This window comes from Dipodomys spectabilis, unplaced genomic scaffold, assembly GCF_019054845.1.
Source record: "Dipodomys spectabilis isolate Male_0828 unplaced genomic scaffold, ASM1905484v1 ptg000297l, whole genome shotgun sequence".
Classification (NCBI taxonomy): Eukaryota; Metazoa; Chordata; class Mammalia; order Rodentia; family Heteromyidae; genus Dipodomys; species Dipodomys spectabilis.
In genome coordinates, this window is record NW_024870974.1 from 1,523,841 (window position 1) to 1,549,869 (window position 26,029).

Sequence of the window (26,029 nt, forward strand, 5' to 3'; positions counted from 1 at the left end):
TGGTCATCAGACTGTAGTTACCTGCTGTTTAGACTAACTAAAAATCTTCCTCCTAAATCCAGTGCTTTTCCCATAGGAAACAATTCTTGCAGGCTTCTCCTGATCTCAGTGGAAAGCATTGGCAGCTCTTTGATAAAGGTTTTCCATTATGTTCCATGTTTCAACCAAAAGCTCCAGCTAGTACTTGCTTACCTATGGCTAGTGAGGTAGTGATCTTTCAGGGCTTTGCATATGTTGTAAGGAGCCCTATTTGTTTCCTTTGCAAACAGCAGGTATTGCTGGTAAATGGATTTGCTTAATTGGTAGGTGGTAGCTCTTTTTGGAACTCATTTCCTAGTATTTGTTCACAAAACAAAAAAATGCAAGTTGTAATTGTTATAAGCTGTTGGCTATTGTGTCTTCCTCCCCCTCCCCCTCCCCCTCCTCCTTCTCTTCCTCCTCCTCCTCCTCCTCTTTGTCTCTAAACTTTTTTGCTCAAGGTACTTTACTACTTGAGCCACATCTCCACTTCCAGCTTTTTGGTGATTAAATGGTGATAACAATCCCACAGACTCTTCCTGCCTGGACAGGCTTTGAAACATAATTTTTAGATCTCAGCCTCCTGAGTAGCTATGATTTTAGGCATGAGCAAGCCGAATCTCACTTTGCAACTCCATAGTTAGGCTTGCTGGAGTCTGTGATACTCAGACAATGCTTGTTGGATTCATTGTTAGCTGAGAAAGTTCCTACTGTTTTCAGATCCTGAGACCTAGAACGCATCTGTCTAATTAAAATGATTGATTCAGGGTACAATGCTGTGATTTCCTAACTGTGCAAAAAGCAGTGGTTTTCTTTTAATCCTTTTATTTCATTTCTACTAGTGCAATAGTAGACAGACGAGTAGCTTTGTTTTGTATTGTGAGTGTGTTTTATCCTGAGTTGTGGGTGAGCCTCATCAATCTAACCATGGCATACAGTGACTAATGCAGTAAAGAATGATTGCTAATTGACTCTTGGTATTTGTGTTAATCCAAAATTGAATCAGAAGTTTTTCCATTCAGTTTGTAAAGTCACTTACGACTAGAGGATGTTAATTACCATTATTTAAAAGTCTCTTATGCAAGAGGCTAGTACTTGGGTCTGTGAGATCATTTAGTTTACATCTTTATACTAGTTTGATCAGATTAGCCAACAAGTAAGTAACTGTCTGGATTAAGGATGCAGAGTTCAGGAAGAAAAACTGAGAGGAACATATATATATATTCTTCCTTTAGAAGGAATGTAGTTTAAACTCTAGATGTTTCTGCCCAATCGTGAATATGCAGCCTTGGACCTGGAGCTTTCATCTGACCTTATCAAACTGTTTCTTGCTACCTCAGGAAACCAAACCCATTTTTTTGTCATGCTTAGGAGTAAAGCAATCATACCTGAGTATTCCCTGATGTGTGATTTGATATCGGTGATGTGTTTTTTAAAAATTCTTCATAAAGACAAAGGTCCTTAAACTCATTGAATAAACAATGTGAAGTCATTAAATAAATAAAGGAAAACACTTTCTGTTTCATAGCATTTTTGCCTGACCTATAATTGTTTGGTTCATTTTTGTTTTGTGACAGTACTGGGGCTTGAACTCAGAGCCTCTTACTCTTGCTTGGCTCTTTTGCACAAGGAGAATGCTTTAAGATTTTGCTCAAGGCTAATGGAGCCACAGCTTCACTTTTTTTCTTTTTTGCTAGTTAATTGGACATAAGAATCTCACACATTTTTTTGCCTGGGCTGCCTTCAAACCCAGATCCTCAAATCTCAGCCTCCTGAGAAGCTAGGATTACAGACATGAACTACAGGTACCTGTCCTATAAATATTTTATTATCCTTTGTCTACCTTCTTTTGTGCATTACATTCGATATTGCTTCTTTCACATTCACATACCTTAGGTAAGACTGCAGAGGGACATCTCTGACTTGCTGTCTTGACAGGATAGTGACACTGAAAACCATTGAGCTGCCCAGGAGGGAGAGAAATCATCCCTCTCTTCAGTGGCTTTCAATGAACATCTGTGTAATCCAACAACAGCTAGTATATTTCCATTTTTTTCTTTTGCCTGCCCTCCCTCCCTCCCTCCCTCCCTACCTCCCTCCTTCCCTCCCTCCCCTCCCCTCCCCTCCCTCCCTCCCTCCCTCCTTCCTTCCTTCCTTCCTTCCTTCCTCGTCGTTGGTGGTCGTGGGCCTTGAACTCAGAGCCTGGGCCATATCCATGAATGCTTTCCCTCAAGGCAAGTGCTCTACCACTTTGAGCCATAGTTTCACTTCCAGTTTTCTGGTGGTTTATTGGAGACAAGAGTCTCAATGGACTTTCCTGCCCAGGTTGTCTTTCAACAGCAATCCTCAGATCTCAGCCTCTTGAGTAGCTAGGATTACAGGCATGTGCCACCCACACCGGGCTGTATTTTCTGCCTGTACCTCCCAGCAGGCATAGGATCTCTCAAAAGTGAATTTCAATTAGGAAAGGAAGTTTGACCCAGATTGTATTTTTAAAGGGAAAAAAAATTATTGCAAAAGTTCTAGTGAACTTACTATAGTCTCCACTTTAAATCATTACTGTGTCCAAGTAACTCATCCTGTTTTAGGGACCACAGGCATCTCTTTAGAATTCACTCTTACTTTAATTTTCATAAAATATATAAACTATAACACTTTAATGAGTGTCCTGTCTGTTGAAAATAAACTCTGCCCATGTTTCCACAAGAACCTTTGAAGAGAAACTTGAGGAACCCGCACGCTTCTAGTGAGAAAATCAGCCTCACCTGAGCCCGACCACCCCTTCTTCATGCTGGGTTCCTTGACCCGGTAGTGAAATGGTCTGTCAGTCCAAAGTAGGTTTATAATGCCAGACATTCTTCAACACTATAAAATCAGGTATTTGTAAGCTTTCTTGCAAGGTGCAAGAACCTGAAAAAAGAAAATTAAACTGGTTCTGATTATTGACAATAAAAGAAGCAATCTTCCTCCTCCTCCTCCTCTTCCTCTTCCTCTTCTTCTTCTCCTTCTCAGATCACAAGTACAATGCATTTTGATCAATGTCATTCCTTCCATCATTCTCCTTTTATCTTTCCCACAGAAGCTATCATTTCAACAAAAGCTACCAGAAATTCCTTGATTAGAAGGATTTGTTTCGTTGTTGTTGGTGGTAGTGGTTATGAGGGCTTGAACTCAGGGCCTAGGCACTGTCCCTGAGCTCTTTTGCTCAAGGCTAGCACTATACCTCTTTGAGCCTTAGCGCCACTTCCAGTTTTCTGGTGGTTTATTGGAGATAAGAGTTTCATAGCCTTTGTTACCTGGGCTGGCTTTGAATCATGATCCTCAGATCTCAACCTTCTAAGTAGCCTAGGATTACAGATGTGAGCCACCAGCACCTGGATGATTAGAAGTTTTTCTTTTTTTTTCCTTTGATTAGATTGTGCTGAAAACCAGCTAGAAAGTTAGAGTTGGCTAAAAAAGAAATTTTTGCCTCCTTCACCAGAAGTGTTCAATGATTGTTTCTTCCCCTAAAAAATGTAGATGTGGTTTTGTAACGACTCGGGCAGAGGGAATGCCAGTACCCTGCTGTGACATTGGTGACAGGTGCACAGTAGTATTTCTGCTGACCCAGAAGTAGCATCAGAGACAGCTGGGCTTGGAAAGCTTCCGGAAGTCTTTTATTGTTTCCTGTGTTGGGTCAAGTCCAAAACGGAGAATAATTACCTTCTAGAGCTGCCAAGTTTTCAGGCTATTCCAATGACTCTGGTCTTTTCCTAGGAAATGGTGAAGAGGGAAAAAAAAAATGAGTCAAGATACAAGAATAGTGATTGAACCTTGTACAGAATGTTTTAAAATACTAATTTCCTCAGGCGTGGTCTGTTTGCTTTGACTGGAATTCGATGTAGTGCTCTTTCTAGAACCAGTCTAATTAAAACCAGAAAAGGTAGAGGGGGAAAAAAATCAGACCCACCAGCTCTGATCTATACAGCCTAAATAATAGAGAGGGTTGAATATTTCAGCCATCACAGTAATTGAGGAAGGACCAAACAGGAAGAAAGCCATCAGTATTGAAAGGGACATGTTCTCTGTTCTGAAAACTTTCCAGCTTTCAAACATTTATGTAAGAATATCATTTAACAGGCTTCCTCTGATAGAAGAGAGAACTAACTATGGATTTTCTTCTAAATTTGAATCTAATAACTAATTTAGATGCCATAAGTAGATGCTTTCTCTCTATTATCTTACTTGTTCTTAGAACCAACCTAATTAAAATAAAAAGCCTACCCTAGAATATTAGCATTTATAAGAAGGGCGTTTGTTTTGTGTTTTAGTACAGCATATGCAAATGCTTTATAACATTTATAATTCAAGATCAATTTTTTTCAGTAGGAAAAAATGTCAATTATAGATATGGTTTCAAAATCTCTTAAGTCTGTACTCATGGAATTACGTGCTTTGAAATATAATTCTAAGTACAACAAATAGGCATCTGATTTTTCATCATGTCTAACAAGTTTCCTCACTCAGAAGTACTTGGTTTTGACAGTGTTTTCTTCCCTTTTTTGGTGGAGCTATTGGAAGTAGGTTTTGTGCTTATTCAGCAAGTGTGCTATGCCCCCAGTTCATTTTTGCTATAGGGTTCTTATTGTTGTTGTTTTTGCTTTTGTTTGGTGGGGACTGAGATAATGACCAAAAATAGAAGCCATCTCTGTTCCCCATAAACGGCGCTTGCCATCATGCAGCACAATTGTAGGTATAATTTCGATCGGTTAGGACACTGGCTCTGAAGGACCAGGTTAAAAGCTGCATTTTTCTTCTTTTCAAATTTTCCTCCTTCATACCATATATAGCCATGTTTCAAACCGTCATGAGTGAATTGCATATGCAATGCAGCCAGAGCCTATTTTGCAGGTGAAGGTACGGGACACAGAAAGTGTCCAATACATGTGACTATACATGTAGTTACAGGGCTAGCTATTACCTGGTGACTGGCTTCAGATATTGTTGGACTGAGAGAATAGCTCAGCGGTAGAATGCTTGCCTAGCATGCACTAGGCCCTGGGTTCGATCTTCAGCACTGCAAAAAAGAAAGGAGTAGGGAAAGGAAAGGAAAATAATAGTCTTCTCAGACTGTGACCTGTGGGTATTAAAACTGCTGGAATGTTGTGTTAAGATTTCTCATTTCTAAGTTCTCCCCCAAAGCTATTACCTTAGAGCCTCTGGTGGTAGAGCCTGAAAATCTACATTTATCTCCACATTCCTAGGTACTAACTGTCTCTGTGGAATGGCCAGGAGCTCTCAGGAAATGTTCAGTAGACGAAGAGCCCAGTGCCTGATTGCTCCTCTAGCCAGGTAGCAGACTTGACACTTTGGCACACTTGGCAAACCTGAGCCTTAGTCATATCCTGACTGACCTTTCTACAGCCATTTCTTCCCCCACCCCCAGCTCTGTGGATAATTTATTAACTAGATGGAGAAATTATTTTTTTAATATATACAGATACATCTGTGTACATGCACTCATGTGTGTATATATATATATATGCATGTATATGTATATATGCACGTGGGGGGGGGTCTCCCCCACCAAAGTCTGGATAGGTTGAAACCAGATATTTTTTTTCTTCTAGTTTCTCTTTTCTAAATCCCTTGAGACTCCATAAAAGCTCATATTAATCAGCATGCATTTTCTAAGTGGATGAGCCCAAATAGGATCAAATACGAGCAAAACTTTGTAGAGTTACATGTGGGTCTTGGCTTGACTCTGTTGGACACTGGCTTTTTCCCTCCGTATTCAATATTTGATATTGACCTGCAAGGGCTCGTTGAGTTTTCTGTAGAGTTGTGGAAAGGGTTTGTGGATGAAAACTTGATAGAGCTTGTCGTGTGGTTAGATTCAGTAAATGGACACAGGACAATCCTGGGCTCATCCATTCTCTTCTCAAGACATTGGCACCCAAGCTTATCTTTTTGCTAATACTCAGGACAGATTCATTTTTCATCACAAAGAAAGATCGTTGAACACATTGAGTCATTATTAATCATTTCTTCAAAGCTGTCCAGCAGGACGGGCAGTTGGCTGGGTCTGTAGCGCTGGCACCCTGTCTCTCCATCTGCTTGTTGGATATTGTAATTACCCACACCATAGCTCCCTGCCACACCACAGGGCCTGTTAGGGCTTCAGTCACGTTGCATTTCAGGCTTTCAATTGTTCTTTGTGAGAATGTTTGATTTCTTCCAGAAAGTAACTTAAAGCACGTATTAGAAGACGCGTACTTCTGGGTTGTTTGGTTTTGTTTGGAGGATTTTATCTGTTGGCTTGTTGTTGGTGATTGGAGATGAGGTCTCATTCTGTAACCTAGCATGTCCTGGACCTTAGGATTCTCCTACCTCAGCCTCCTAAATTCTGGGAGTACAGATGCATACCCACACACCATTTGGATTTCTTGATTTGTCATTTTTTGTTTTTGTTTTTTTTGTTTTTTCATTTTCTTTTCTTGTCTGTTGTGGGGCCTGAACTCTGGGCCTGGGTGCTGTCCCTCAGCTCTTCAGCTCAAGGCTAGCGTTCTACAACTTGAGCCACAGCGCCACTACCGGCTTTTTTTTTTTCTTACGCTTATGTAGTGCTGAGGAATTGAACGCAGGGCCTCATGCATGCGAGACAAGTGCTCTACCACTGAGCCACCTTCTCAGCCCAGTTTTTTTCCTTAGTAGTTTGAAAGACATTTTTTTTTGGGGGGGGTCCGGTCGTGGGGTCTGAACTCTGGGCCTGGGCACTGTCCCTCAGCTCTTCAGCTCAAGGCTAGTGCTCTACCACCACTTGAGCCACAGCACCACTTCCACCTTTTTTCTTTTTATGTGGTGCTGAGGAATCGAACCCAGGGCCTCATGCATGCAAGGCAAGCGCTCTACCACTGAGCCACCTTCCCAGCCCTGAAAGACATTTTTTACACTTAATTGGCATGATAGAGTTGATTGCTTAAAGTATAGAAGTTCATTGATGGAGACAATCTAAGCCCTCTTTCTCAATGTTCTTTATTGTAGTGGTAAACTAACTGTGGCTTTTATTTTCAAATTTATTTTGTGAGCAAATTGGGGCTATATGTTTTTTATGCTTTACCAATCAGGGGAAAAGCTTTGACTTGAGTTTTGATGTAAACATTATCAGGCTGCTTTCCAACAAAACCAAATCCTGACGGCTTTCTCTGGGGTCCTCAGAGAAAACCAAATAACTCATCACCTGGAGCACCTTGTTTTACTGAGCCACAGAGAAAGACAGCTCACCCTTTGTATTTGTAAGGGAATTATGTCACTGGCCAAACACATACCTGCCCTCATAAAAGTAACTAGCACAGGGAGAAGAAACGAAGCCAAGCTCTTTTGGATGAGGGTAGGCATTTGTACTGAATGAATAAATGTCCATTAACTTTACCTTCTCTCTGATACCTTGGCATTCTAGTAATTCAGTGACTATGAATGAATATGAAAACTTCAGGAGTGATAAAGTACTGTTCTAAAAGATGATGAAGATCTAATGGTTCTGTTTTCAAATGAAAAAAAAAAAAAAATCAAATGGATCTTTAGATTAATATGCCCAAGGGGAGAAATTGGATATATGAAAGGGCAGAAATCTAATGGTTGATGCCTTTTCTTTTTCTGATGAGTACTTATAGAGGATCACAAAAGTTTAGAGTTGGACCTCATGGTTTTTTGTTTGTTTTCCCCTTTTTGCCAGTCCTGGTGCTTGAACTTAGGGCCTAGGCACTGTCCCTGAGCTTCTTTTCTCAAGAGTAGCACTCTACCACTAAGCCACATTCCCAGCCCCTGGACCTCATTTTAAATATGTAGAAAACTGAAGATCACAATAACTTGTCTTCCTTCCCACCTTACCTTCCTTCATTCTCTCTCCTTTTCCTTCTTTCTCCCTCTCCTCCCTCCTCCTTCCTTGTCTTCCTCCTTCTTTCCCTCATCCTCTTCTTTTCTTCATTCCTTCTTTTTTATTTTCTTGATTGATTGGATTGGGCTGCCAAAAGAGATTTTATAAATAATGACCTATAGTATGTCATAGGTAATAAAATGAATTTCATGACCAATCAAATTGTCATTAATCATTCCTCAGAAAGAAGCCTTCCCTGTCCTGGGGCAGCCTGGGTGCTGGATAAGCTGGTACAGGGGAGTTAATGGTGCAGTGCTTTGCTCTTGGCACTGAATTGTTATTGTCCTAGTCATTGGAGTATTCCCTGGGGGATGAAGAGCCGCACCCCCCACCTCCCCATTTCTCTCTCTCTCTCTCTCCCTCCCTCCCTCCCTCCCTCTCCTTTCTCTTCTCTCTTCTTTCTTCTTCTCCCCCTTCTCCCCCCAGTAATAAAGCTTTCTTGTACAAACACAATGACTAACCACTTTTGGACTTCTAATGAGTTTTTTGGCTTCCACATTAATCTTTACTATCTCCACCTTTATTTCAGGTTGTTGTTTGTCTTTGGCTAGTCTCTCAGTTTTCCGCTGAACACGATTAGAGGCAGTAACGGTAGTGCTGTTGTCACCATGAATATGTGGAACCAGATGGCATTGTTGGGTCCTGGTGACATTGAAGGACAAAACTCCTCAGTGTTCCTTAGATCGTGGCAAGCCAGTGGCTGAGGAGAGATGAAGCAGAAGTAGACAGCCCACCCACCAGGAGGCATCCGTTTTGTCAACATTTAAAACTCCAAGGCTTACATTTCAGAGAGAAGGCGCCCATCCAAGACAGCAGTGAATCACAGAGAGGCAACTCCATCAAATAGGCCAGCTGCAGGACAACATTGCCAGGGCACCCGTAACCCCTTGCTAGGACCCACAGGCCCGCCCCACTCCCAGGTTTGGTCCTGTTGGTGTAAGCTGAGTACCAAGTGTTACAGTTGTTAATACTACCAGTAGTTGTAATGTGTAGCCATGCTCAAACCCACAGCCTGGTGACAAGGTCTCAGGAACAGCTCTCAGGTACTGAACTGTAGCCAGAAGAGTTGGCTACACAGAAACTGTGAGTCCTTGGGCCAGTCCACTGACTTGTCTGCCCATTTCTTTATTTATAAAAGAGGGATAACCATGTCCATTAACGTGTGGTGAGAAACCCATTTCGTCTTGTATTTGCTCAGTGGCATTCTTTATATGTGGAGCCCACTTGGTGGTGTCTCTCACAGGGCTTCTAAAGGAACGAAAACTTGCCAGCTGGAAAGAGAGTTGACACCCAAAGAGTGGCTACCTGCCACAGGTCTCTAGCCAAGGGGAAGCTACCAGTGGGTAGCTTTATACAGGTAGATGAAGCCTGTGTAAGTAGTGTTGAAGCTTAATAGTAGATCAAGTAATGTAAGATCTTATTCATCAAACTAAGATTGGGTATTTGTCCAGCTCTAGGACCTGGCAGTTCAGGTCTTGTTATTCAGAAACTTGGTGACCTCTCCTATGTTTATGAGAAGAGTTGCTACTGTTGGGTGAGGTATGGCCTTGTTTTGAAAGCTGGTGAAAAATCTCACACCTTTCTTTCATTTGATTAGAAGATAGGAGAGACATTTTTATTGCCTAATCCTACAAGTAATGGCAGCTTCAGTTACTGAGTTAGTAGAGACTGAATATGGTTGGCCATATAGAATACAAGGACCTTAAGCGCCATGTTTGAATTCCCAAATGTGTGCAAGAGCCAGTAAAGGAGTGTAGAAGTGTTTATTTCCACGTGCACTCTGTGGTCCTGTGAAAATAGTTGAAAGAATGATTGAGGATTTATACCCAAGGTCCTCTCCTTTGTGATCACAATTTTGGCATTATTTTTTTTTTGGGGGGGGGGGGTCTGGTCGTGGGGCCTGAACTCTGGGCCTGGGTGCTGTCCCTCAGCTCTTCAGCTCAAGGTTAGCGCTCTACCACTTGAGCCACAGCACCACTTCCGGCTTTTTTCTTTTTGCTTATGTGGTGCTGAGGAATTGAACCCAGGGCCTCAGGCATGCAAGGCAAGCGCTCTACCACTGTGTCACCTTTCCAACCCCAGAATTTTGGCATTCTTAAAGTCATGGCTGAGGTACTTCCATTTTAAGTTTCAGACGGCAATAAAAATGGGAAGTTCAGAACAGAGAGCGAGAAAGTCTTTCCTCACATAGATAAATGGTCAGAACTCAACAGTCAAAGTTTGGGTGTGAAGAAGACTTAACTACATCTCTTACTCTTCAACACAACTCAAAGATGAGATGAAAGTTACAATGAAAGCCTTCTAAACTCACATTGCCAGTGTTCCAACATATGTTTAACTGTCTATCTAGAGAGGAATTTCAGCCATATACATTTACCCTCCATATACATTTTGTCAGCACCATCAATTGCCCCCCCCCCCCCCCCCCCCCACACACACACACACACGCTTGTTGACAGGTTTCTTATCTTCTATAATAGGATATGGAAATTCTCTGTCTTCCGCATGACTTCTGCAATATCTAATACTTGGTGTTGATTAAGTGGGTGTTGGTTCAATAAATGAACCAGGGTTTTCTCTCCCAGACTTCATGCCAGTTTGTTATCCAAGGGCTGGTCTATCATGAGTGGTGTTACATCTTAACTTCACACTGAAAAATTCACTAGTAAGTCTGTGCCTAGTCCCACTGTGATTGTTTTATCAATGTGGCCAGGAACCTACTTAGATAAGACTTTTTAAAACTAGCCATTGCTAAACAGGTTCATCTTAAAATTGTGAAACATCATGATGCATTGTACTTAGAAACCGACATGGTGAATAGTGACCCTTTTGTACAAGTACTTAAAGATAATAAGAATACAATTTAAAATGATAAAATAGAATAGTCAAAGACAACGTCAGATGAGTCTACCCATAGTAGGTCCTTTTCCCAGCTGTGGGCCTCCCCCTCCTGAATGAACTGTCGGGAGGGTTAATCTGGGCACCTGCATGGCAAATGCTACTGATGAAAACATGGACTGTGGTGGGGAGGCCGTCAGAGCTGGCCTTAAATGCCTCATATGCCAATGGAGAATAGCAACGGAGCACTCTGCTACCCCATTACTGTTATAATCTGGAGTAGGCTTTGGCAGGAGAACTTAGATAATGTCTCACAAAGAAAAAAAGAAAGCTAAGTATGTGAGCCAAGAAAAGGCATGTGACATAGTCACCCACCCTAATTCAGCACAGACCACAGCTTGTCTGAGGCTCTGCATTTAGAATAATCTTTGTCATCCGGCTGGAATATACCTCATGCATGAACCAATTACTTTCCTACAGCCTCTCCTTCAGACATACTGTGGGCAACGCTCATTGTTAATCCTCTTGTGAACTTATTAGTATAGTGACAACGTATAGAGTTGGTGCCTGGCCAGTCAGTCAAGATACAAAAGAGGGGGGGAGGAGGGGGCCCTGAGGCACTCAGAGATCGAGCTTCCTGAATGTCTCTGGCCCTCACTCTGGGTTCTATGCAAGGAGTAAACCTCCCTAGGCCTCCGAGAACGTCCCAGCATAAGTGTTCAGAGAATGAAGGTCTCACAGCAGTTCTGGAGACTTGGAGGAGGCAGACCTCGAACTCAGGTCATAGACATGGGTGAAATGTTGTTTTTTCTCTTGCTTTTTTTCTTTCCTTTTGTCTTAAAGAAGGTTGAACTCCAGGGTCTTGCACATGTTAGGAAAAGCATTCTATCCCACTTGGGCTACACCCATAGCTGTTTTATTTTTGAGACCATCTTAAACTCATGAGCTTCCTGTCTTGGTCTTATAAGTAGTTGAGATTATAGATGTGGTCCTAGTAATAAACCCAGCATTTCTGGAAGTAGGGATAGGTAGGTAGGTAGGTAGGTAGGCAGGTAGATAAGAGATAGATAGGCAGACACATTCTATGAGAGTTCTCATATCAATGAGACTAATATCAATGATATGGAGAATCAGGGCAAATCAAATTCTCTAGAATTCAATTTCCTTGACTTTCACTTAGGGATAATTAACTTTAACCTTTCATAAACTTTTTGTTGTGTGCGTTCCAGTCCTAGGGCTTGAACTCAGGGCCTGGGCACTATCCCTGAGCTTTTTTTGCTCAAGGTTAGCACTCTACTACATAAACCACAGCTCTCTACTTCTGGGGAGACGGGTAGTTTATTGGAGATAAGTCTCACATATTTTCCTGCCTGCCTAACCTGGTTTCAAACCTTGATGCTCAGATTGCAACCTCCTGGGTAGCTAGGATTACAAGCCCTGCTAACCATTCATAAACAATATTCTTGAGCATGAGTATATCAGAAGCTTGACACCAAACACCTTACTGAACAGTGCTTTACAAAACTCATAGAAGGAATTTGCAGGCTATATAGCCTCCTCATTCCACGTGAAAGAAAACCTAGCGTGTCCGGTCACAAATTCAGTAAGTGATCCTGGTGTGCCCGTGTCCAAAGACTTCGCTCTGCAATTCAAAGCTCTTGGTAGCTGCTCAGAATGCTTTCGAACTGGGCCTAAGCCAAAGAGTGGGTGAATGCTGTAGACAAGTTTGCCTCTGAGCAAAAATAAGGGGGTGGGGGCTCATGAGGTACCTACTGCCTCACGATGAAATGTGAGGCTGGCAAGAGAGAATGGCTCCTCTCCTGACAGGGTATTAAGTAACATGTCACTGTGAGGTGTGTTTGTCATAATCCCCGCCCAGTTCCATAGGAGGTGGTGGCTGAGATGTACTGGGCCCAGAGCTGGTGGCTTCCCACCTGGAACAATCATCCTATTGGCTGAGAGGCGCCCCCCCCCCCCACCCCAGCAATAGCTTTGTCAGCCTACAACAATGCACCAATGGCTGGCACTGACGGTCTCCCAGACAAGCACCACTGTCCTCTGCTCTGAGTCAGCCTTGTTCACAGTTCAGGGAATGCAGCTTAGGCCCAGATACGAGACAATAATATGTGTTGTGTGCACTCATTGTCAGCATTATTGTGTGTCACTGTGATACCAAGACCTTTGGTTCTACAATGCTAAATCAGACACACACACACACACACACACACAGGGATCTTAAACCTCCAACTTGTATATGCCGTATTTATTGGCTCCAAATTCAGACCCACTTCCTAGAACTCTTGTGATCACAGCCAACCAGCCAGAATTTGACTAATGATTTCTATTACAACAGAAAGGAAACCATTATGCATTACCCATTCGAAATTAGGACTATGGCCAAGCACAATAGCTCATGCCTGTAATCTTTGCAATTCAGAAAGTAGAGATCAGATAGAATGAGGTTTGATGCCACCTTAGGCAAAGTAATTAGCAAGCCCATCTTATAGCAAGCCCAGGAGTGAGTTGCGTGCCTGTGGTTCTAGCTGAATAAGGGGTATATGGAGGATCCTGGTCCAAAGCCAACTGTCAGACCATATCCAAAATATATCAGTGACAAAAAGGACTATTGGGGGGAGCGCCTGACAAGCAAATGTGAGGGAGACCCTGAGTTCAAACCCCAGTACTGCCAAAAGAGAAAAGAAAGAAATGGGCAATGAACTACCAATGATCTTTAAGACAAAGCACACACCCTAGCAGCAAATAGTAGAAACTGTGCAGTTTCTACGTATGGTGGTTGGGGACACTGGAAAGGTGATTTTCTAGAAAACAAGTTTGCTGACTCAGAAGAATTCTAGCTCTGGGACTAGTGAGATCAATTTGTATGAGAGGGCATTATTTGCCTGTTCCTTTCTTTGGGCTTTATGAAAAGCAGATATATGAAAAGTAGATACATTATCTCTAAAGCGAGACGTCTTGAGATGGATCAGAAAGTGATGAATAAGGAAAATAATTCAAAATTGGCAATAGGGCCAAGGACAATAGCTCACACCATATCTTAAGGTGATTTCCCTTCCATGGGAAAGGGTTCTTTAATCTGGAAAAGAAAGGAGGAATTTATATCCAACTGGCAATGCACAGTTTTCTGTGGTACCACATTCAGATTTTCCTGTAAACTTCCATAGCAGCCAAACAAAGCAGCCAAATTGGGGTTGCTGGAGCTTCTTGTATTAAAATTTAGTTGTCTCTGAGTGGGCTCACACTGGTAATCCTAGCTCCTCAGAAAGGCTGACATCTGCAGATCATGGTTTAAAGCCAGTCTAGGCAGGAAAGGCAGTGATGCTCAGATTTCCAATGAACCACCAAACAGCCAGAAATGGAGCTGTGGCTTCAGTGGTAGAGAACTACTAGCCTTGAGCAGAAAAGCTCAGGTACAGTCCCAGGACCAAAAAAAGCAAAACATAAAAAAATTATATATATATCTCCAACATCTAGTGAGGTAAAGGCAGAACAAGAAATCAATTCAACACCACCAACAAAAATCATTATTATCTGACTTTACCAGTTCAATCCAATTCCTTGTCTCCAAATGAGACAGTTGACTGCCTGGGAAGGCTTAGGTCATTTCTCTTGGAGAAGACATTTCTTTGAAATTAGAAAGTTTTAGAAAAGCCAAGCACCAGTGGTTTGTGCCTTTAATCCTAGCTATGCAGAAAGATGAGATTTGAAGACCACACACAGTTAGAAGCCAGCCCAGGCAAGAAAGCCTGTGAGACTCTTATCCAAATAAAACCAAAAGTGGAGCTGTGGCGTAAGTGGTAGATTGCCAGCCCCAGGTGGAAAAAGTTAAGGGACAATATCTAGGCCTTGAGTTCAAGCCCCTGTACTTCCTCCCCCTCACTCACACAATATAGAAGGTAAGGAAGGACAGAGTGGAGCTGTGGCTATAGTGGTAGAACACTAGCCTGGAGCATAAAAGATCAGGGACAGCGCCCAGGCCCTGAGTTCAAGCCCCAGGACTGGCACGCATGCACATACGTGCGCGCACACGCACACACACACACACACACACAAAGGTACTTTCAGGTAAATGCACGTTATTGTGATTATGCTGTCTCTTTCCTACCAATGATTGCCAGTCCCTTCTTGTGTGCTTGATGTCAGAAGTAAATTGAATTTCTAACAGTTGTTTCTTTCTCCTTTTCATTATGAAGTACATTCGGTGCTCTTCGAACTGGTGCTTACATGGTGTACATATTGATGACCAAAGGACTGAAACAGTCAGTTTGTGACCAGGGTTTTTACAATGGACCCATCAGCAAATTCTGGGCTTACGCCTTTGTGCTAAGCAAAGCACCGGAACTAGGTGAGTGCCTTCCCTCATTCCGCCCCACCCCCTCCTCTTCCCAGCCACACGTCCACAGTACGTACTAAAAATGAATGCTGGGAGCTCATCATCCTACCTGCTCAGGAGGCTGAGATCTGAGCATGATGGTTTGAAGCCAGCCTGGGCAGAGAATCTAAGGGACTCTTATCTCCAATTAACCAGTAAAAAGCCAGATGGGGAGCTGTGGCTCTAGTAGAGTGCCAGCCTGCAGCAAAAAAGCTAAGGGACAATGCCTAGGCCCATAGTTCAAGCTCTAGTACTGACATAACCTACGTGCGTGCACGCATGCACATGTGCACATGGACACACACACACAGAATGAAGTACACAGTCTGAAGTGTTTTTTCCTTTGAGGGTTGCAGGAAAATGAGTGAATTTGAGTGCTTGATTGACTTGTACTTTTTTTCTCACTCTCCTCTTGTATCCTTCTTTAGATAATTTTATGCCATGTATATTAATAGTGACATCGTTTACATGCAATGAGCCAATTTTCAAGCACTCTTAAAAATAGATTGTTTCTGGGGATTTATAAAATAGCCACAGCCCCCTCTGGAAGACTCATTAGCAGCTGAGCTAATATTAGAAGCACAGAGAAAAGGAACTGCATGGATGTTCCCCAAGTCACATATCGAAGGTTTCTTGCACCCCTGGAGTTAGTAGGATTCATATTAGGAAATTTAGCATTTTGTTTGGGTATCCTGGAGTTCTCATTAACAAACGCTAATTGCTGGTCTCTGATGTGGTTGGAGTTTAACCATCAAAGAATTTGGCCCTGAAGAAGAGTAGATTATTCATCTTCTAGAAATGATTAGAAAATACGGGTTATATTTGTATATTTCTTGTTTTGTTTTGTTTTGTTTTTGTGGTCATGGGGGCTGAATTCTGGGCCTGGGTGCTGTCCCTCCACTCTTCAGCTCAAGGCTAGCACCCTCCCACTTGACCCACAGCACCACTTCCAGCTTTTTTTCTGCTTATGTGGTGCTGAGGAATCGAACCCAGGGTCTCATGCATGTGAGGCAAGCGCTCTACCACTGAGCCATCTTCCCAGCCCCTATATTTGTATATTTCTGACATTTGATCTCTCACTCACTGGCAGTCTTGAAGGTAAGGGTGGCATGAGTTGACAGAAACCTTGGTAGATTTACCAGTTCTCAAGGAAAGTCTGCTCATGGCTGGCAAAAGGGACACTCAGTGGTGATAAAGCACTCAGCGCAACCCCAAGCAATTCCAGCCACTGGCTCATAATCAAATGTGTTTCCCTAGGCCATCCCATTCCCTGGCTTTCTCAACATTTTTTGTTAATCTGAAATTAAGGATTGTGTGTTTTCCCTGTGATCCCAACAACACAGAGAAGCCTGCAATAGACAGATTAAGGGCCAGACTGGTGAGGGCTCTGTTAGGAAATGAGACCCAATCTCAAAAATAACCAATGAAAAAGAGGACCAGAGGTGTGGCTCAAGTGGCAGAGCACCTCTCTGACAAGTATAAGGCCCTGACTTCAAACCCCATATCCCTTGCCAAAAAAGAATTGTGTGTTTGTTTAGTATACAACTAATTAATCAACCAATTGAGTAATTCTCATAGTTTAACAATATGGGAGTTAATATTTTAAAGAAAAAAAAAAGAATTGAAAAGACCAATTATATTCAAAGTTACGGTGATAAGTTTTTTATCTTAATTCTGGAATTAAAGAAAGCACACGTATTTAGAGTAAATGCTACTTATTGATTCCCTTTCCTGGTTCTCTTAGGAAAAGGGGCTTAAAGGTCATAGTTTCTTTACCAACCTCCTGTTAAGCTACCAGCCATCTCCAGTCAGGTATCTCCTACTTCCTGCCCAAATCTGCTTTTTTCTGTACAATCTGAGTTCCCTGTGCTACACATCCACCAACAGCAAGTACCTGGCCATTGTTTGATTGTTATTCCCTTTCAGAACAAGGGAAGAGACAGAGCAGAAAATGCCCCAAAAACGTTTTCTGAGAAGAATAGGTGTGCTAGGTATATTGGGTCCAATATAACTACATAACCGCTGTGTGCACTCTACACCCCCACACACAGCGCTTGTGCAAACTATTAGATTGTGCTAATCTGTGTTCGTTTATACAGCCAGCCACTAACCTAATAATGAAGCACCTGCCATGAGTTGGGCATTTAATAGGGACTGAAAGAGAATGACTGTTAAACCAGAATTTTATGCTAAGGTAAGCCTAGCTACTCAGAGGACTGAGACTTTTCCTAGACAGGAAAGTCAGTGAGTCTCTTATCTCCAATTCACCACTAAAAAGCTGGGAATGGAGCTGTGGTTCAGGTGGTAGAGAGCCAGCCTGGAATAAAAAAGTTTGTGGGCAGTGCCCAGGCTCTGCGTTCAAGCTGCTGTAAGCTACTTTTTAAGATTGTACTGAGAGCACTTAACCTTACTCTATAGAAAATTCATGAGAGTCTATAGCTAGAGTAAGATGTGTTAAATTCTCTGAGAATATTGTAATCTCATAGTCTCATGGGTAGATAAAATGATTGCCTTACCAGGTCTGTTTGTTTTTCAGTGACACTTTTCTTACAAAGGTTTGTAAGGTGTCAGAATCAGGTAACTTGTTTCCTTGCTGGTCTTGGTCTGAGAACATGAGCATTTCTTCTTTATTCTTGTGGGTTTTTCTTTCTTTCCTACATTCCTACATGGTTAAAAATGTGAGACTGATTCAAGTTAAGACTTGTTAGTCCCCCAGCCCAACTTTTTTATTCTATATAAATGTCCTTATAAAACCCCTTACTCATCTTTTTTTTTTTAATTCAGGGCTGATTGCAGATACATAAATACACGAAATACATCTATAATTTTTACCTTTTAGTATTTCTGGAAGGATTTGCAGGGCGAGGGGCCGTATTTGGCTTCAAAAATAGAGTTTGCATCGGGTGTTCTACCACTTGAACCACAGCTTCCATCCCTCTGTGCTTGGGTTGTTTTCCCTTGTGCCTGCACTGGGGCTTGAACTCAGGACCTCAGACTCTCACTTGGCTTTTTTGTTGAAGGCTAGCATTCTGTCACTTGAGCCACACATCTGCCTCTGGCTTTTTAGTGGTTAATCGAAGAGACAGATTGTTTCCCGGGGCAGTTTCAAACTGTGATCCTCAGATCTCAGCCTCCCTAGTTGCTAAGAATTACAGGCATAAGCCATCAGTGCCTGGCTTTGCTTTATTTTCCAGGTAGTATTTCTTACTTTTTGCCTTGGCCAACCTGGGACTGGAACGCTGTCTGCCCCAATCTCTCAAGTAGCTAGGATCAAAGGCCTGTGTCACTGTGTCTGCTCTTGGTTGTAGAGTCTGTTTAGAGGTATTTTTATCTTCAGAGTGCACTTTTCTTTAAAAAATTGACAGTATGGGGCTGGGAAGATGGCTCAGTGGTAGAGCGCTTGCCTTGCATGCCTGAGGCCCTGGGTTCGATTCCTCAGCACCACATAAGCAAAAAGAAAAAAGCCGGAAGTGGCGCTGTGGCTCAAGTGGTAGAGTGCTAGCCTGGAGCTGAAGAGCTGAGGGACAGCGCCCGGGCCCAGAGTTCAGGCCCCACAACCGGATTCCTCCCCCCCCCCCCAAAAAAAAAAATTGACAATATGAAATGTCAAATATTATAGAATTTATTTGGCAGTAGCATTCCAAAAGAATTTCTAACTAGGTTGAAAATGATCTGTGTGAGAGAGGGCATGGGAGAAAGATTGGGAGAGAAATGTACTCATCACCTGACTCATAACTAATCCCTTTGTACATCACCTTTAGAATAACAATTGAAAAATAAATAAAAGGAAAAAAAGATAACTTCAGAGTCATAGCAATGCTCAGTATATCCTCAGCCACAGCTCAGTTTGCCTTGGTGCCTTTTGGTGCATTTTAGAGGATGAATTTGGAAACCTCATCACTATCCATCTAATCAGGAAGGATTTATCCTTTTGGATAATTGAGAAGATTTCCGCTTCAGGGCCCAAACTCTGCCTCTCAACACTCTGAACCTGAACTCTCTCCAGATCTCATGAGAAAATCCAAACGCTTTTCACACACAGCAGTGCAAGTGTCGTTTTCCCTTAAATCCCCATGCCTGTGGCTATAATGAAACGTCTTTTATATGGTGGTAAGATGGACAAAATATTCACATTGTTGTGAAGCCATCACGCCATCCTTCTCTAGAACTTTCTCATCTCTCCTATCTGACATTCTGAACCCATTCAACACAAACTCCCCCATTCGCCCTTTACTGAACTCTCCAGCGTAGCAAGAAGGGACCCTCTGTTTCAGCAGAAAACAGTGAGCTCGTTTCAATGAGGTTGTGGAGTTCTGCTCTGTTAGAACAAGGGACAGCCAGAGAGCCACCACTCTGCTTTGTGTGCCAAATCTTTAGTGCCTACTGTGTGAATTACATTAAAACCTGCTGAGATTTTGCTTTTGTTGAAACTTGGAAACATCTGCTCCGAGTCTAGGTCCTTGCTCAGTTGAGCTGATCATTGTTCTTGATGCTCTGACTCAGCTGCACTCTAGCTCGCTCTGTGAGGAGGGGGTTCAGCCATTGGTGACAGGCCACAGGGGCAGTTTCCTTTTCATGTCTCTTCAGTGGCTGTGGACATTCTAGTGGGGCGGGGGCGGGGGGCGAGGAGGGGAAGTCCTCAAAGTCCATGGCCTTCTTGGTCGACCTGGAGATCTGCACTTAGTAGGTACATCCAACCCGTGCACTGCCTACAGGTTTGTTACTTGACAGAATGTCCTGAGGCCAAGATTACAGAGATGATGGTGAGGATAACATGAATCGGGAAGTACTCAACTAGGTGACATGAATGAAACACCTTCCACAGTCCATAGTCCCCTTGCTGGTACTTGGCCAAAAATCTGTTTTATGATAAATATATTCACTGGACATTTGATCCAAACAAAAAGATTCGTTGGCCGATAGCAACTGCTTAAGTCCTTACGATGGTTTACATTTCTGGATTCCTCTACAGCTTTTTGGCAAGCCTAAAAATGCCACAACTTGGCCAAAGACTAAAGCTTCTGACAAGTGAAATATTCTACTATGTGGGCTCCCTCACACCCCCACATACACACATGCACAGAAACAAGAATTCGTACCTGTTGGAATAGAGTAAATGCAATATCCCAAACCAAAAGAGGTCTTGATTGGCTCTTCCAGCACCCCATTCCCCGCTTCAAGTGATCCCAGACGCATTGCTGGGACACATTATTAGTCAATCTACCATCCTGCATCTCTCTTCAGGGAAAAAGAAAAGTCTTCAATGAATTCAAACTAATTTTGCTTTGAAGATTTCATGTTGCAGCTTTCTGTCCCACCTCAGCTCCCTCCCCGCAAAGTAACTTGTCAGTTCCAAATAAAACCTGAGACAATCCCATCCTCCAGATAAGAAAAGCCCCATCCAACCAACCTGCCACTTCAGACTTGGAGCTACCATTTTCTTATTTAAATTCTACTTTAGACAGGTCTTAATACGCAAGACATGATGAAGCCAAATTAAAGCTAAAGAATTAAGATGAAATGCTTGTTACTTTATGGGAAATAGCTTACATGTTTAGCTAGTGCGTCAGACTGATGTTTTTTGTGATAGCTAAGAGACCTGTGACCAAGATCTTCTCAATTATGAACTTCTGCCTTCTTTCCACCTTGACAAAGGTGAATTAACAAGGGTATTTCCATGATCGCCTACAGAGGGAAGAGAGACACAGAACTGTAATCATACAGAAGTGGTGATCTTGACAGGCAGGCTGGAATAACCCAGTTTAACACAAAGATCCAGAGTCTCTGGACACCAGTTTGGGCTCTTAGAGCATACACATGAGAGATACAATAAAAATCAAGCTTCTTGTGTGAGAGAAGCTGCCAATGGGAATTGTATAATCGGTTCAGAAATGTAGCAACTGGCAACTTAGCTATTCTGTTCTAGACAAATACGAGGTCGTGACTGCTTAATAATTGAGTAGGGAAAGAAAGGAGTAGCTCTTGGTAACTGGAATAGAGGGTAGCACTCATGGATGGTAACCAAAATCATCAGAACCAACCATGGAAAACTTACTAGTGGTCTTTGTCCTTGCCTAACGCTAAGAATGGTGGGAAATCACATGGCTTCTCAGGGACAGGAGAGGCATAAGCAGTAGTTCCTTTTGTGCTTATCGAAATTTTGAAATAAGAATCTTGGAGTCCTTTTTGTTGTATACAAAGAAGCCATGTTTGTGAGGGATGCTGTCGATAACCTGAGGTGCTGAGGAAGAAAGATGTATCTATGTGTTTCCGCTCCATAACCCTATGTCAACTCTTTTTTTCTTTTCTAAATGAAATCTTATTGGTAATGGAACTGTACATCAATGTTCTCTATTCTGTCTCTTTCAGAATCAGGAAGGGAAGCCATTGCAAAGACAGAGCATCTACCTACTTGAGTATAATTCTAGCTTCTATTATATACGTTCCCTACCTCACATCAGGTGTCGTCTTCGTTTTCTACAGAGGGATATTATTAGACATTTTTTCAATAGCACCTGGAGAGCCTTTTTACAGTTCATTTCATAAAATGAAAACGATTGCATTTCCATTTTTCCTCTCTTGACTCATTGGTAGAAAATGCTTTCTTTCCCCTCATCCGTAGGTGTGTACGGAAAATGGCTTTAGTGTCTCCTGGCCCATTATTACCTACATTTTGTGAGGTGCTCCCCAAGACACACATTTGAGGGATACGTGTTTGGTTATAGGCCAACGAAAAAACGATGGTTTTATGACTCAAAAAGACCTAAGCACCATTTTCTGAGGACTTTTGTTGGCATTCCAGTCAGTTTTGATTAGTAAATGGCCTGAGTTAAGCCCTTCTGGCCTCTCTCCAAATAGTTCCAAAGACATGTTTGGTTCCCTTGAGACTTGAATCACCCGGCTTTACTGTCCATTCCAGAGCCAAAGTTAGTAGAATTTTGTGTCACATACCTTGAAAGAAGTATTTGTGGCTGCCTTTCCTGTGTATGACGAAAGTATATTTTATGTTACTGTAACCCCTTTGTGCATCACTTTCATAATAACAAAAGCAATTTTAATAAAATAAAGTCCAGACACCCAGTGGCTCATACCTGTAAACCTAGCCTACTCAGGAGGCTGAGATCTGAGGATTGCGGGTCCAAGCCAGTCTGGGCAAAAATCCCTTTGAGACTCTTATCTGCAATTAATCACTCAAAAACCAAGCTGTGGTTCAAAGTGGTAGAGGACTAACCTTAAGCAAAAGAACTCAGGGACAGCACCCAGACCCTGAGTTTAAGTCCCATGACTGACCCCACCCCAGGGGTGAGGGAATGAAAGTATATTGATTATCCTCTTTTATCTGTAAGGAACTCTAAGCTATACCTCCCATCCATCCCTCTTTAGTTACAAGAGGACACTCTAAGGCAATGAGGATCTTGCCCACATTTTCTTCACCAGGAACACTGGTTTAGCAAACGAGTTGATCTTAGTTTATGATTCGAATCCAGCCCTTCTCTAAAACCTCCAGTTACCCTCTGGGACAAATCAAGGGGCTCACGTTCATGCTTTTTCTCTTTCATTGTCTTCCAGGAGATACAATCTTCATTATCTTGAGGAAGCAGAAGTTGATCTTCCTGCACTGGTACCACCACATCACTGTGCTCCTGTACTCTTGGTACTCCTACAAAGACATGGTGGCCGGGGGTGGTTGGTTCATGACGATGAACTATGGCGTGCATGCCGTGATGTACACTTACTATGCCTTGAGGGCTGCGGGTTTCCGTGTCTCTCGGAAGTTTGCCATGTTCATCACCTTGTCCCAGATCACTCAGATGCTCATGGGCTGTGTGATTAACTACCTAGTCTTCTCCTGGATGCAGCATGACCAGTGTTACTCTCACTTTCAGAACATCTTCTGGTCCTCACTCATGTACCTCAGCTACTTCGTACTCTTCTGCCATTTCTTCTTTGAGGCCTACATCGGCAAAATGAGGAAAACAACCAAGGCTGAATAGTGGTGGAACTGAGGAGGCAGCCATAGCTCAGGGTCATCAATTAAAAAAAAAACAAAAACAAAAATGAAACAAAAAAAACAAACAAAAAAACCAACCAGACAAAAGAAAATGGCACAAGGAAATATCACATATGGTGCAGCTAAAACAAAACAACATACAAGCAGACACACAAACCCGAAGCAGCGTGAGAATAATTAGGTTGACGTAACCCAGTAAGTTTATGACCCTTTTTTGGGGTGAGGACTCACTGAGTACCCCCTCTATCTCAAAGCACTGCTGCTGGGGGCGGGGAAGGTCCCCCCCCCAACTTTTAATCTGTCAACCCTAGGACAAATGTAAGCAAAAGGGAGCCAGAGGCAGAAAGACTAATAGAAAGCAAGCAAAGGCTATTAACACCATATGAAGAAGGAAAAAAAAAGGTCTTTACTAAGTGTTGTATTTCTCTAAGGATGGAAGAATTGTACTTTAAAACTGTGCGAGCACACACACATACACACACACACAATCTTTCTAATATTCAACATGAACCTGAAGCCCATAGAAATGATAACAGTGGAAGATACACAGGGTTTATATCTAGAATAAATATGCTTTTTGCAGAAATTAAAGCCTTTTAAGAAAATTTAGCTGTTGTTGCTCTCCTGAGAAAAGATGTCTTAATCTTTTTTTTTTCTTTTTTAATTTCAACTGAGGAGAAAAAAAAAAAACAAAACCCAAATCAACATTTCTCTCTCACTGAAGAAAAGCCTCAGGCTAATGAATTTGCCATAACTAAACAGGGCACAATAGTTTTCCACGGTTCTTTTTTCCTTTTCTTTTCTGGAAGGATGGAAACAATTCAGCCTTGGTCCTAAAGGAATCTCTCCGCTACAGAGCATTGCTTGTCATCAAATGGTAATATTTACTCTTTATTAAATTAAAGTTAGCATTTTTGCCTTTGTTCCATTGCCCCAGACTTGAGCAGGAGAGTAAATACTATTGAATCGAAGCAATGAAAGTGCAAGCAATTACCTTGAAAATGGAACCCTTACTATCCATACAAAGGCTCAGCACATTGCCACTGGAGCTAGTAAGGGACATAGCTGAAGATCCATCCACTAAACTGGAAATAATGTACACCCGCCCTAGTTGACTTTACATGTATTCCTGACTTTCCAAATGAAGCCCTATGGAACAAACTATGCTTTTCTATATTTTTGTGACTTTCAAGAAGAAATCTGCAGAGCTCTCTGCCTGATTTTGGATGAACACTGTGGTTCTGCATCTGCATTTGCTCCTCAAGCAATGCAGAGGTGTTTAAAGTGCCCTCTGCTGGCCGAGTGGAGATACTTCAACAAATCCTTCATGACAAGTTTGGCTAAAAGCAATGGACAACAAACAGCTCCCCGCCCACCGTAGATTAATTCCTCACATCCGAAATTATATCAGAGTACTCATCCTATTTTTGGCTAAACCAGAAGATATCCTTTCTGCTTCAAGTCGGCTTCAGAAGTTTTTGTTTGTTTGTTTGTTTTAAGGGGACTTGTTGCTCTGGAACTCAGAAAATCAATTTACTAAGAGCCATATTCTTTAAGAGAAAAAAATTAAAAAGCTAGATAATATTAAGTGTAATATTTCAGTCCTCTACAAGCCAAATAAATGTGTCAACATTCCTAGTATTTCAAAGAAGCAATTATGTAAAGTTGTTCAGTGTGATATCATAGTATTTCTAATTGGTTAAGTAGCTTAATGATTAGGCTTGCTAGATGAAAAGATTAGAGGTTACTTCAGTGCATAGATTATACACAGATAACCACACATATGTACACACAAATGTGGGATACACTGAACTTCAAAGCCCAAACGAATAGTAACACATTTTCTGGCTAGCAGAAACTGTCGTTTTATGTTTCTTGCTTTATTTGATAGTGTACAGTCAAAGGGATTTTTTTCCAGATTATTTTTATATTATTTTAGCTTTAATTGTGCCATCATTCGTGACACAGCTGTTGTGCTTTTCTGTCAGAGATGGCAAGGGCTATGTCAGCATCTTGTTTCCGTGTGGAATTTTAAAGAGAATAAAGTTTTATTCCATTCTGTGTGAATGGCTGAACTGGTGGAGCAAGAATCCATGCTAATCAAGCCATGACCGAAAGGACTGGGGAGAGAGCTCTTGTGCCTGCATTAAGTGAGTGTGAACAGTCTCGTATGGTGTCTTGGTGTTGGTTTGTAGATGAGATAATTGCTTGACTGGAGGGATGTGTCTTTATTAGGGCAAAGGTAGGTGTGCTGTAATAACTAAGCTGCAAATGTTCTTTTGAGCTTTGCAAACACTTGATTCTGTGCAGTACATCTCCTCTCATAGTAGAAAATAAGCAGAATAATCAAAACGAGAAAAGGCCCACATACTAATTCCCTTGAGTTTCACTGAAAGACCGGTGAGAAGCTCACCTGATGGTTGATTATTTAATTCAATGACTTATGGTAGGAGCTACACTACAATATGGAACTGAGCCCCCAAAAAAGGGACTAAATCAAGTTTCCAGAAGCATTTTCATTTCTATCTTGGGGTCATGCTGTCATTCAAAAACAACTTAAAATCTTTTGTCTGCAGGTTGAATGGTCTAGTAAGTTGTTTTTAAACTAGCTAAATATATCTTAAAAGAATTTTTGATAGTTATCATGGCGGGGGGGAGGGGGAGCCACACATTTAAAAACAGAATTCTGGTCTGACAGGTTCAGTATACTGTTTTTAACATCTCGCTTAGCTACTTTAATTACATTGAGATAAGAGGCCGGATCCCTGGCCCATGACACATCTGAAACATACCAGACAATTGACTGCCACAGAATATCCTGCTGTCAGTGAACATTCCAGAAAAACCTGGGCAGACA

General features: G+C 42.0%; 1 protein-coding gene across 3 annotated transcripts in view; it reads left to right on the forward strand.

The window, feature by feature from the left end:
* Elovl6 (ELOVL fatty acid elongase 6) overlaps positions 1-23,560 on the forward strand; it is a 92,352-nt gene extending 68,792 nt beyond the window's left edge. For all 3 annotated transcript variants that reach the window (XM_042701846.1, XM_042701844.1, XM_042701843.1), the window contains exons 4-5: positions 14,983-15,134; positions 22,731-23,560. In XM_042701846.1, coding sequence (XP_042557780.1) covers positions 14,983-15,134; positions 22,731-23,155 — 577 coding nt within the window. In that variant the 3' untranslated portion in view covers positions 23,156-23,560. The remainder of the gene's footprint in view (positions 1-14,982; positions 15,135-22,730) is intronic.
* The last annotated feature ends 2,469 nt before the right edge of the window (positions 23,561-26,029 follow it).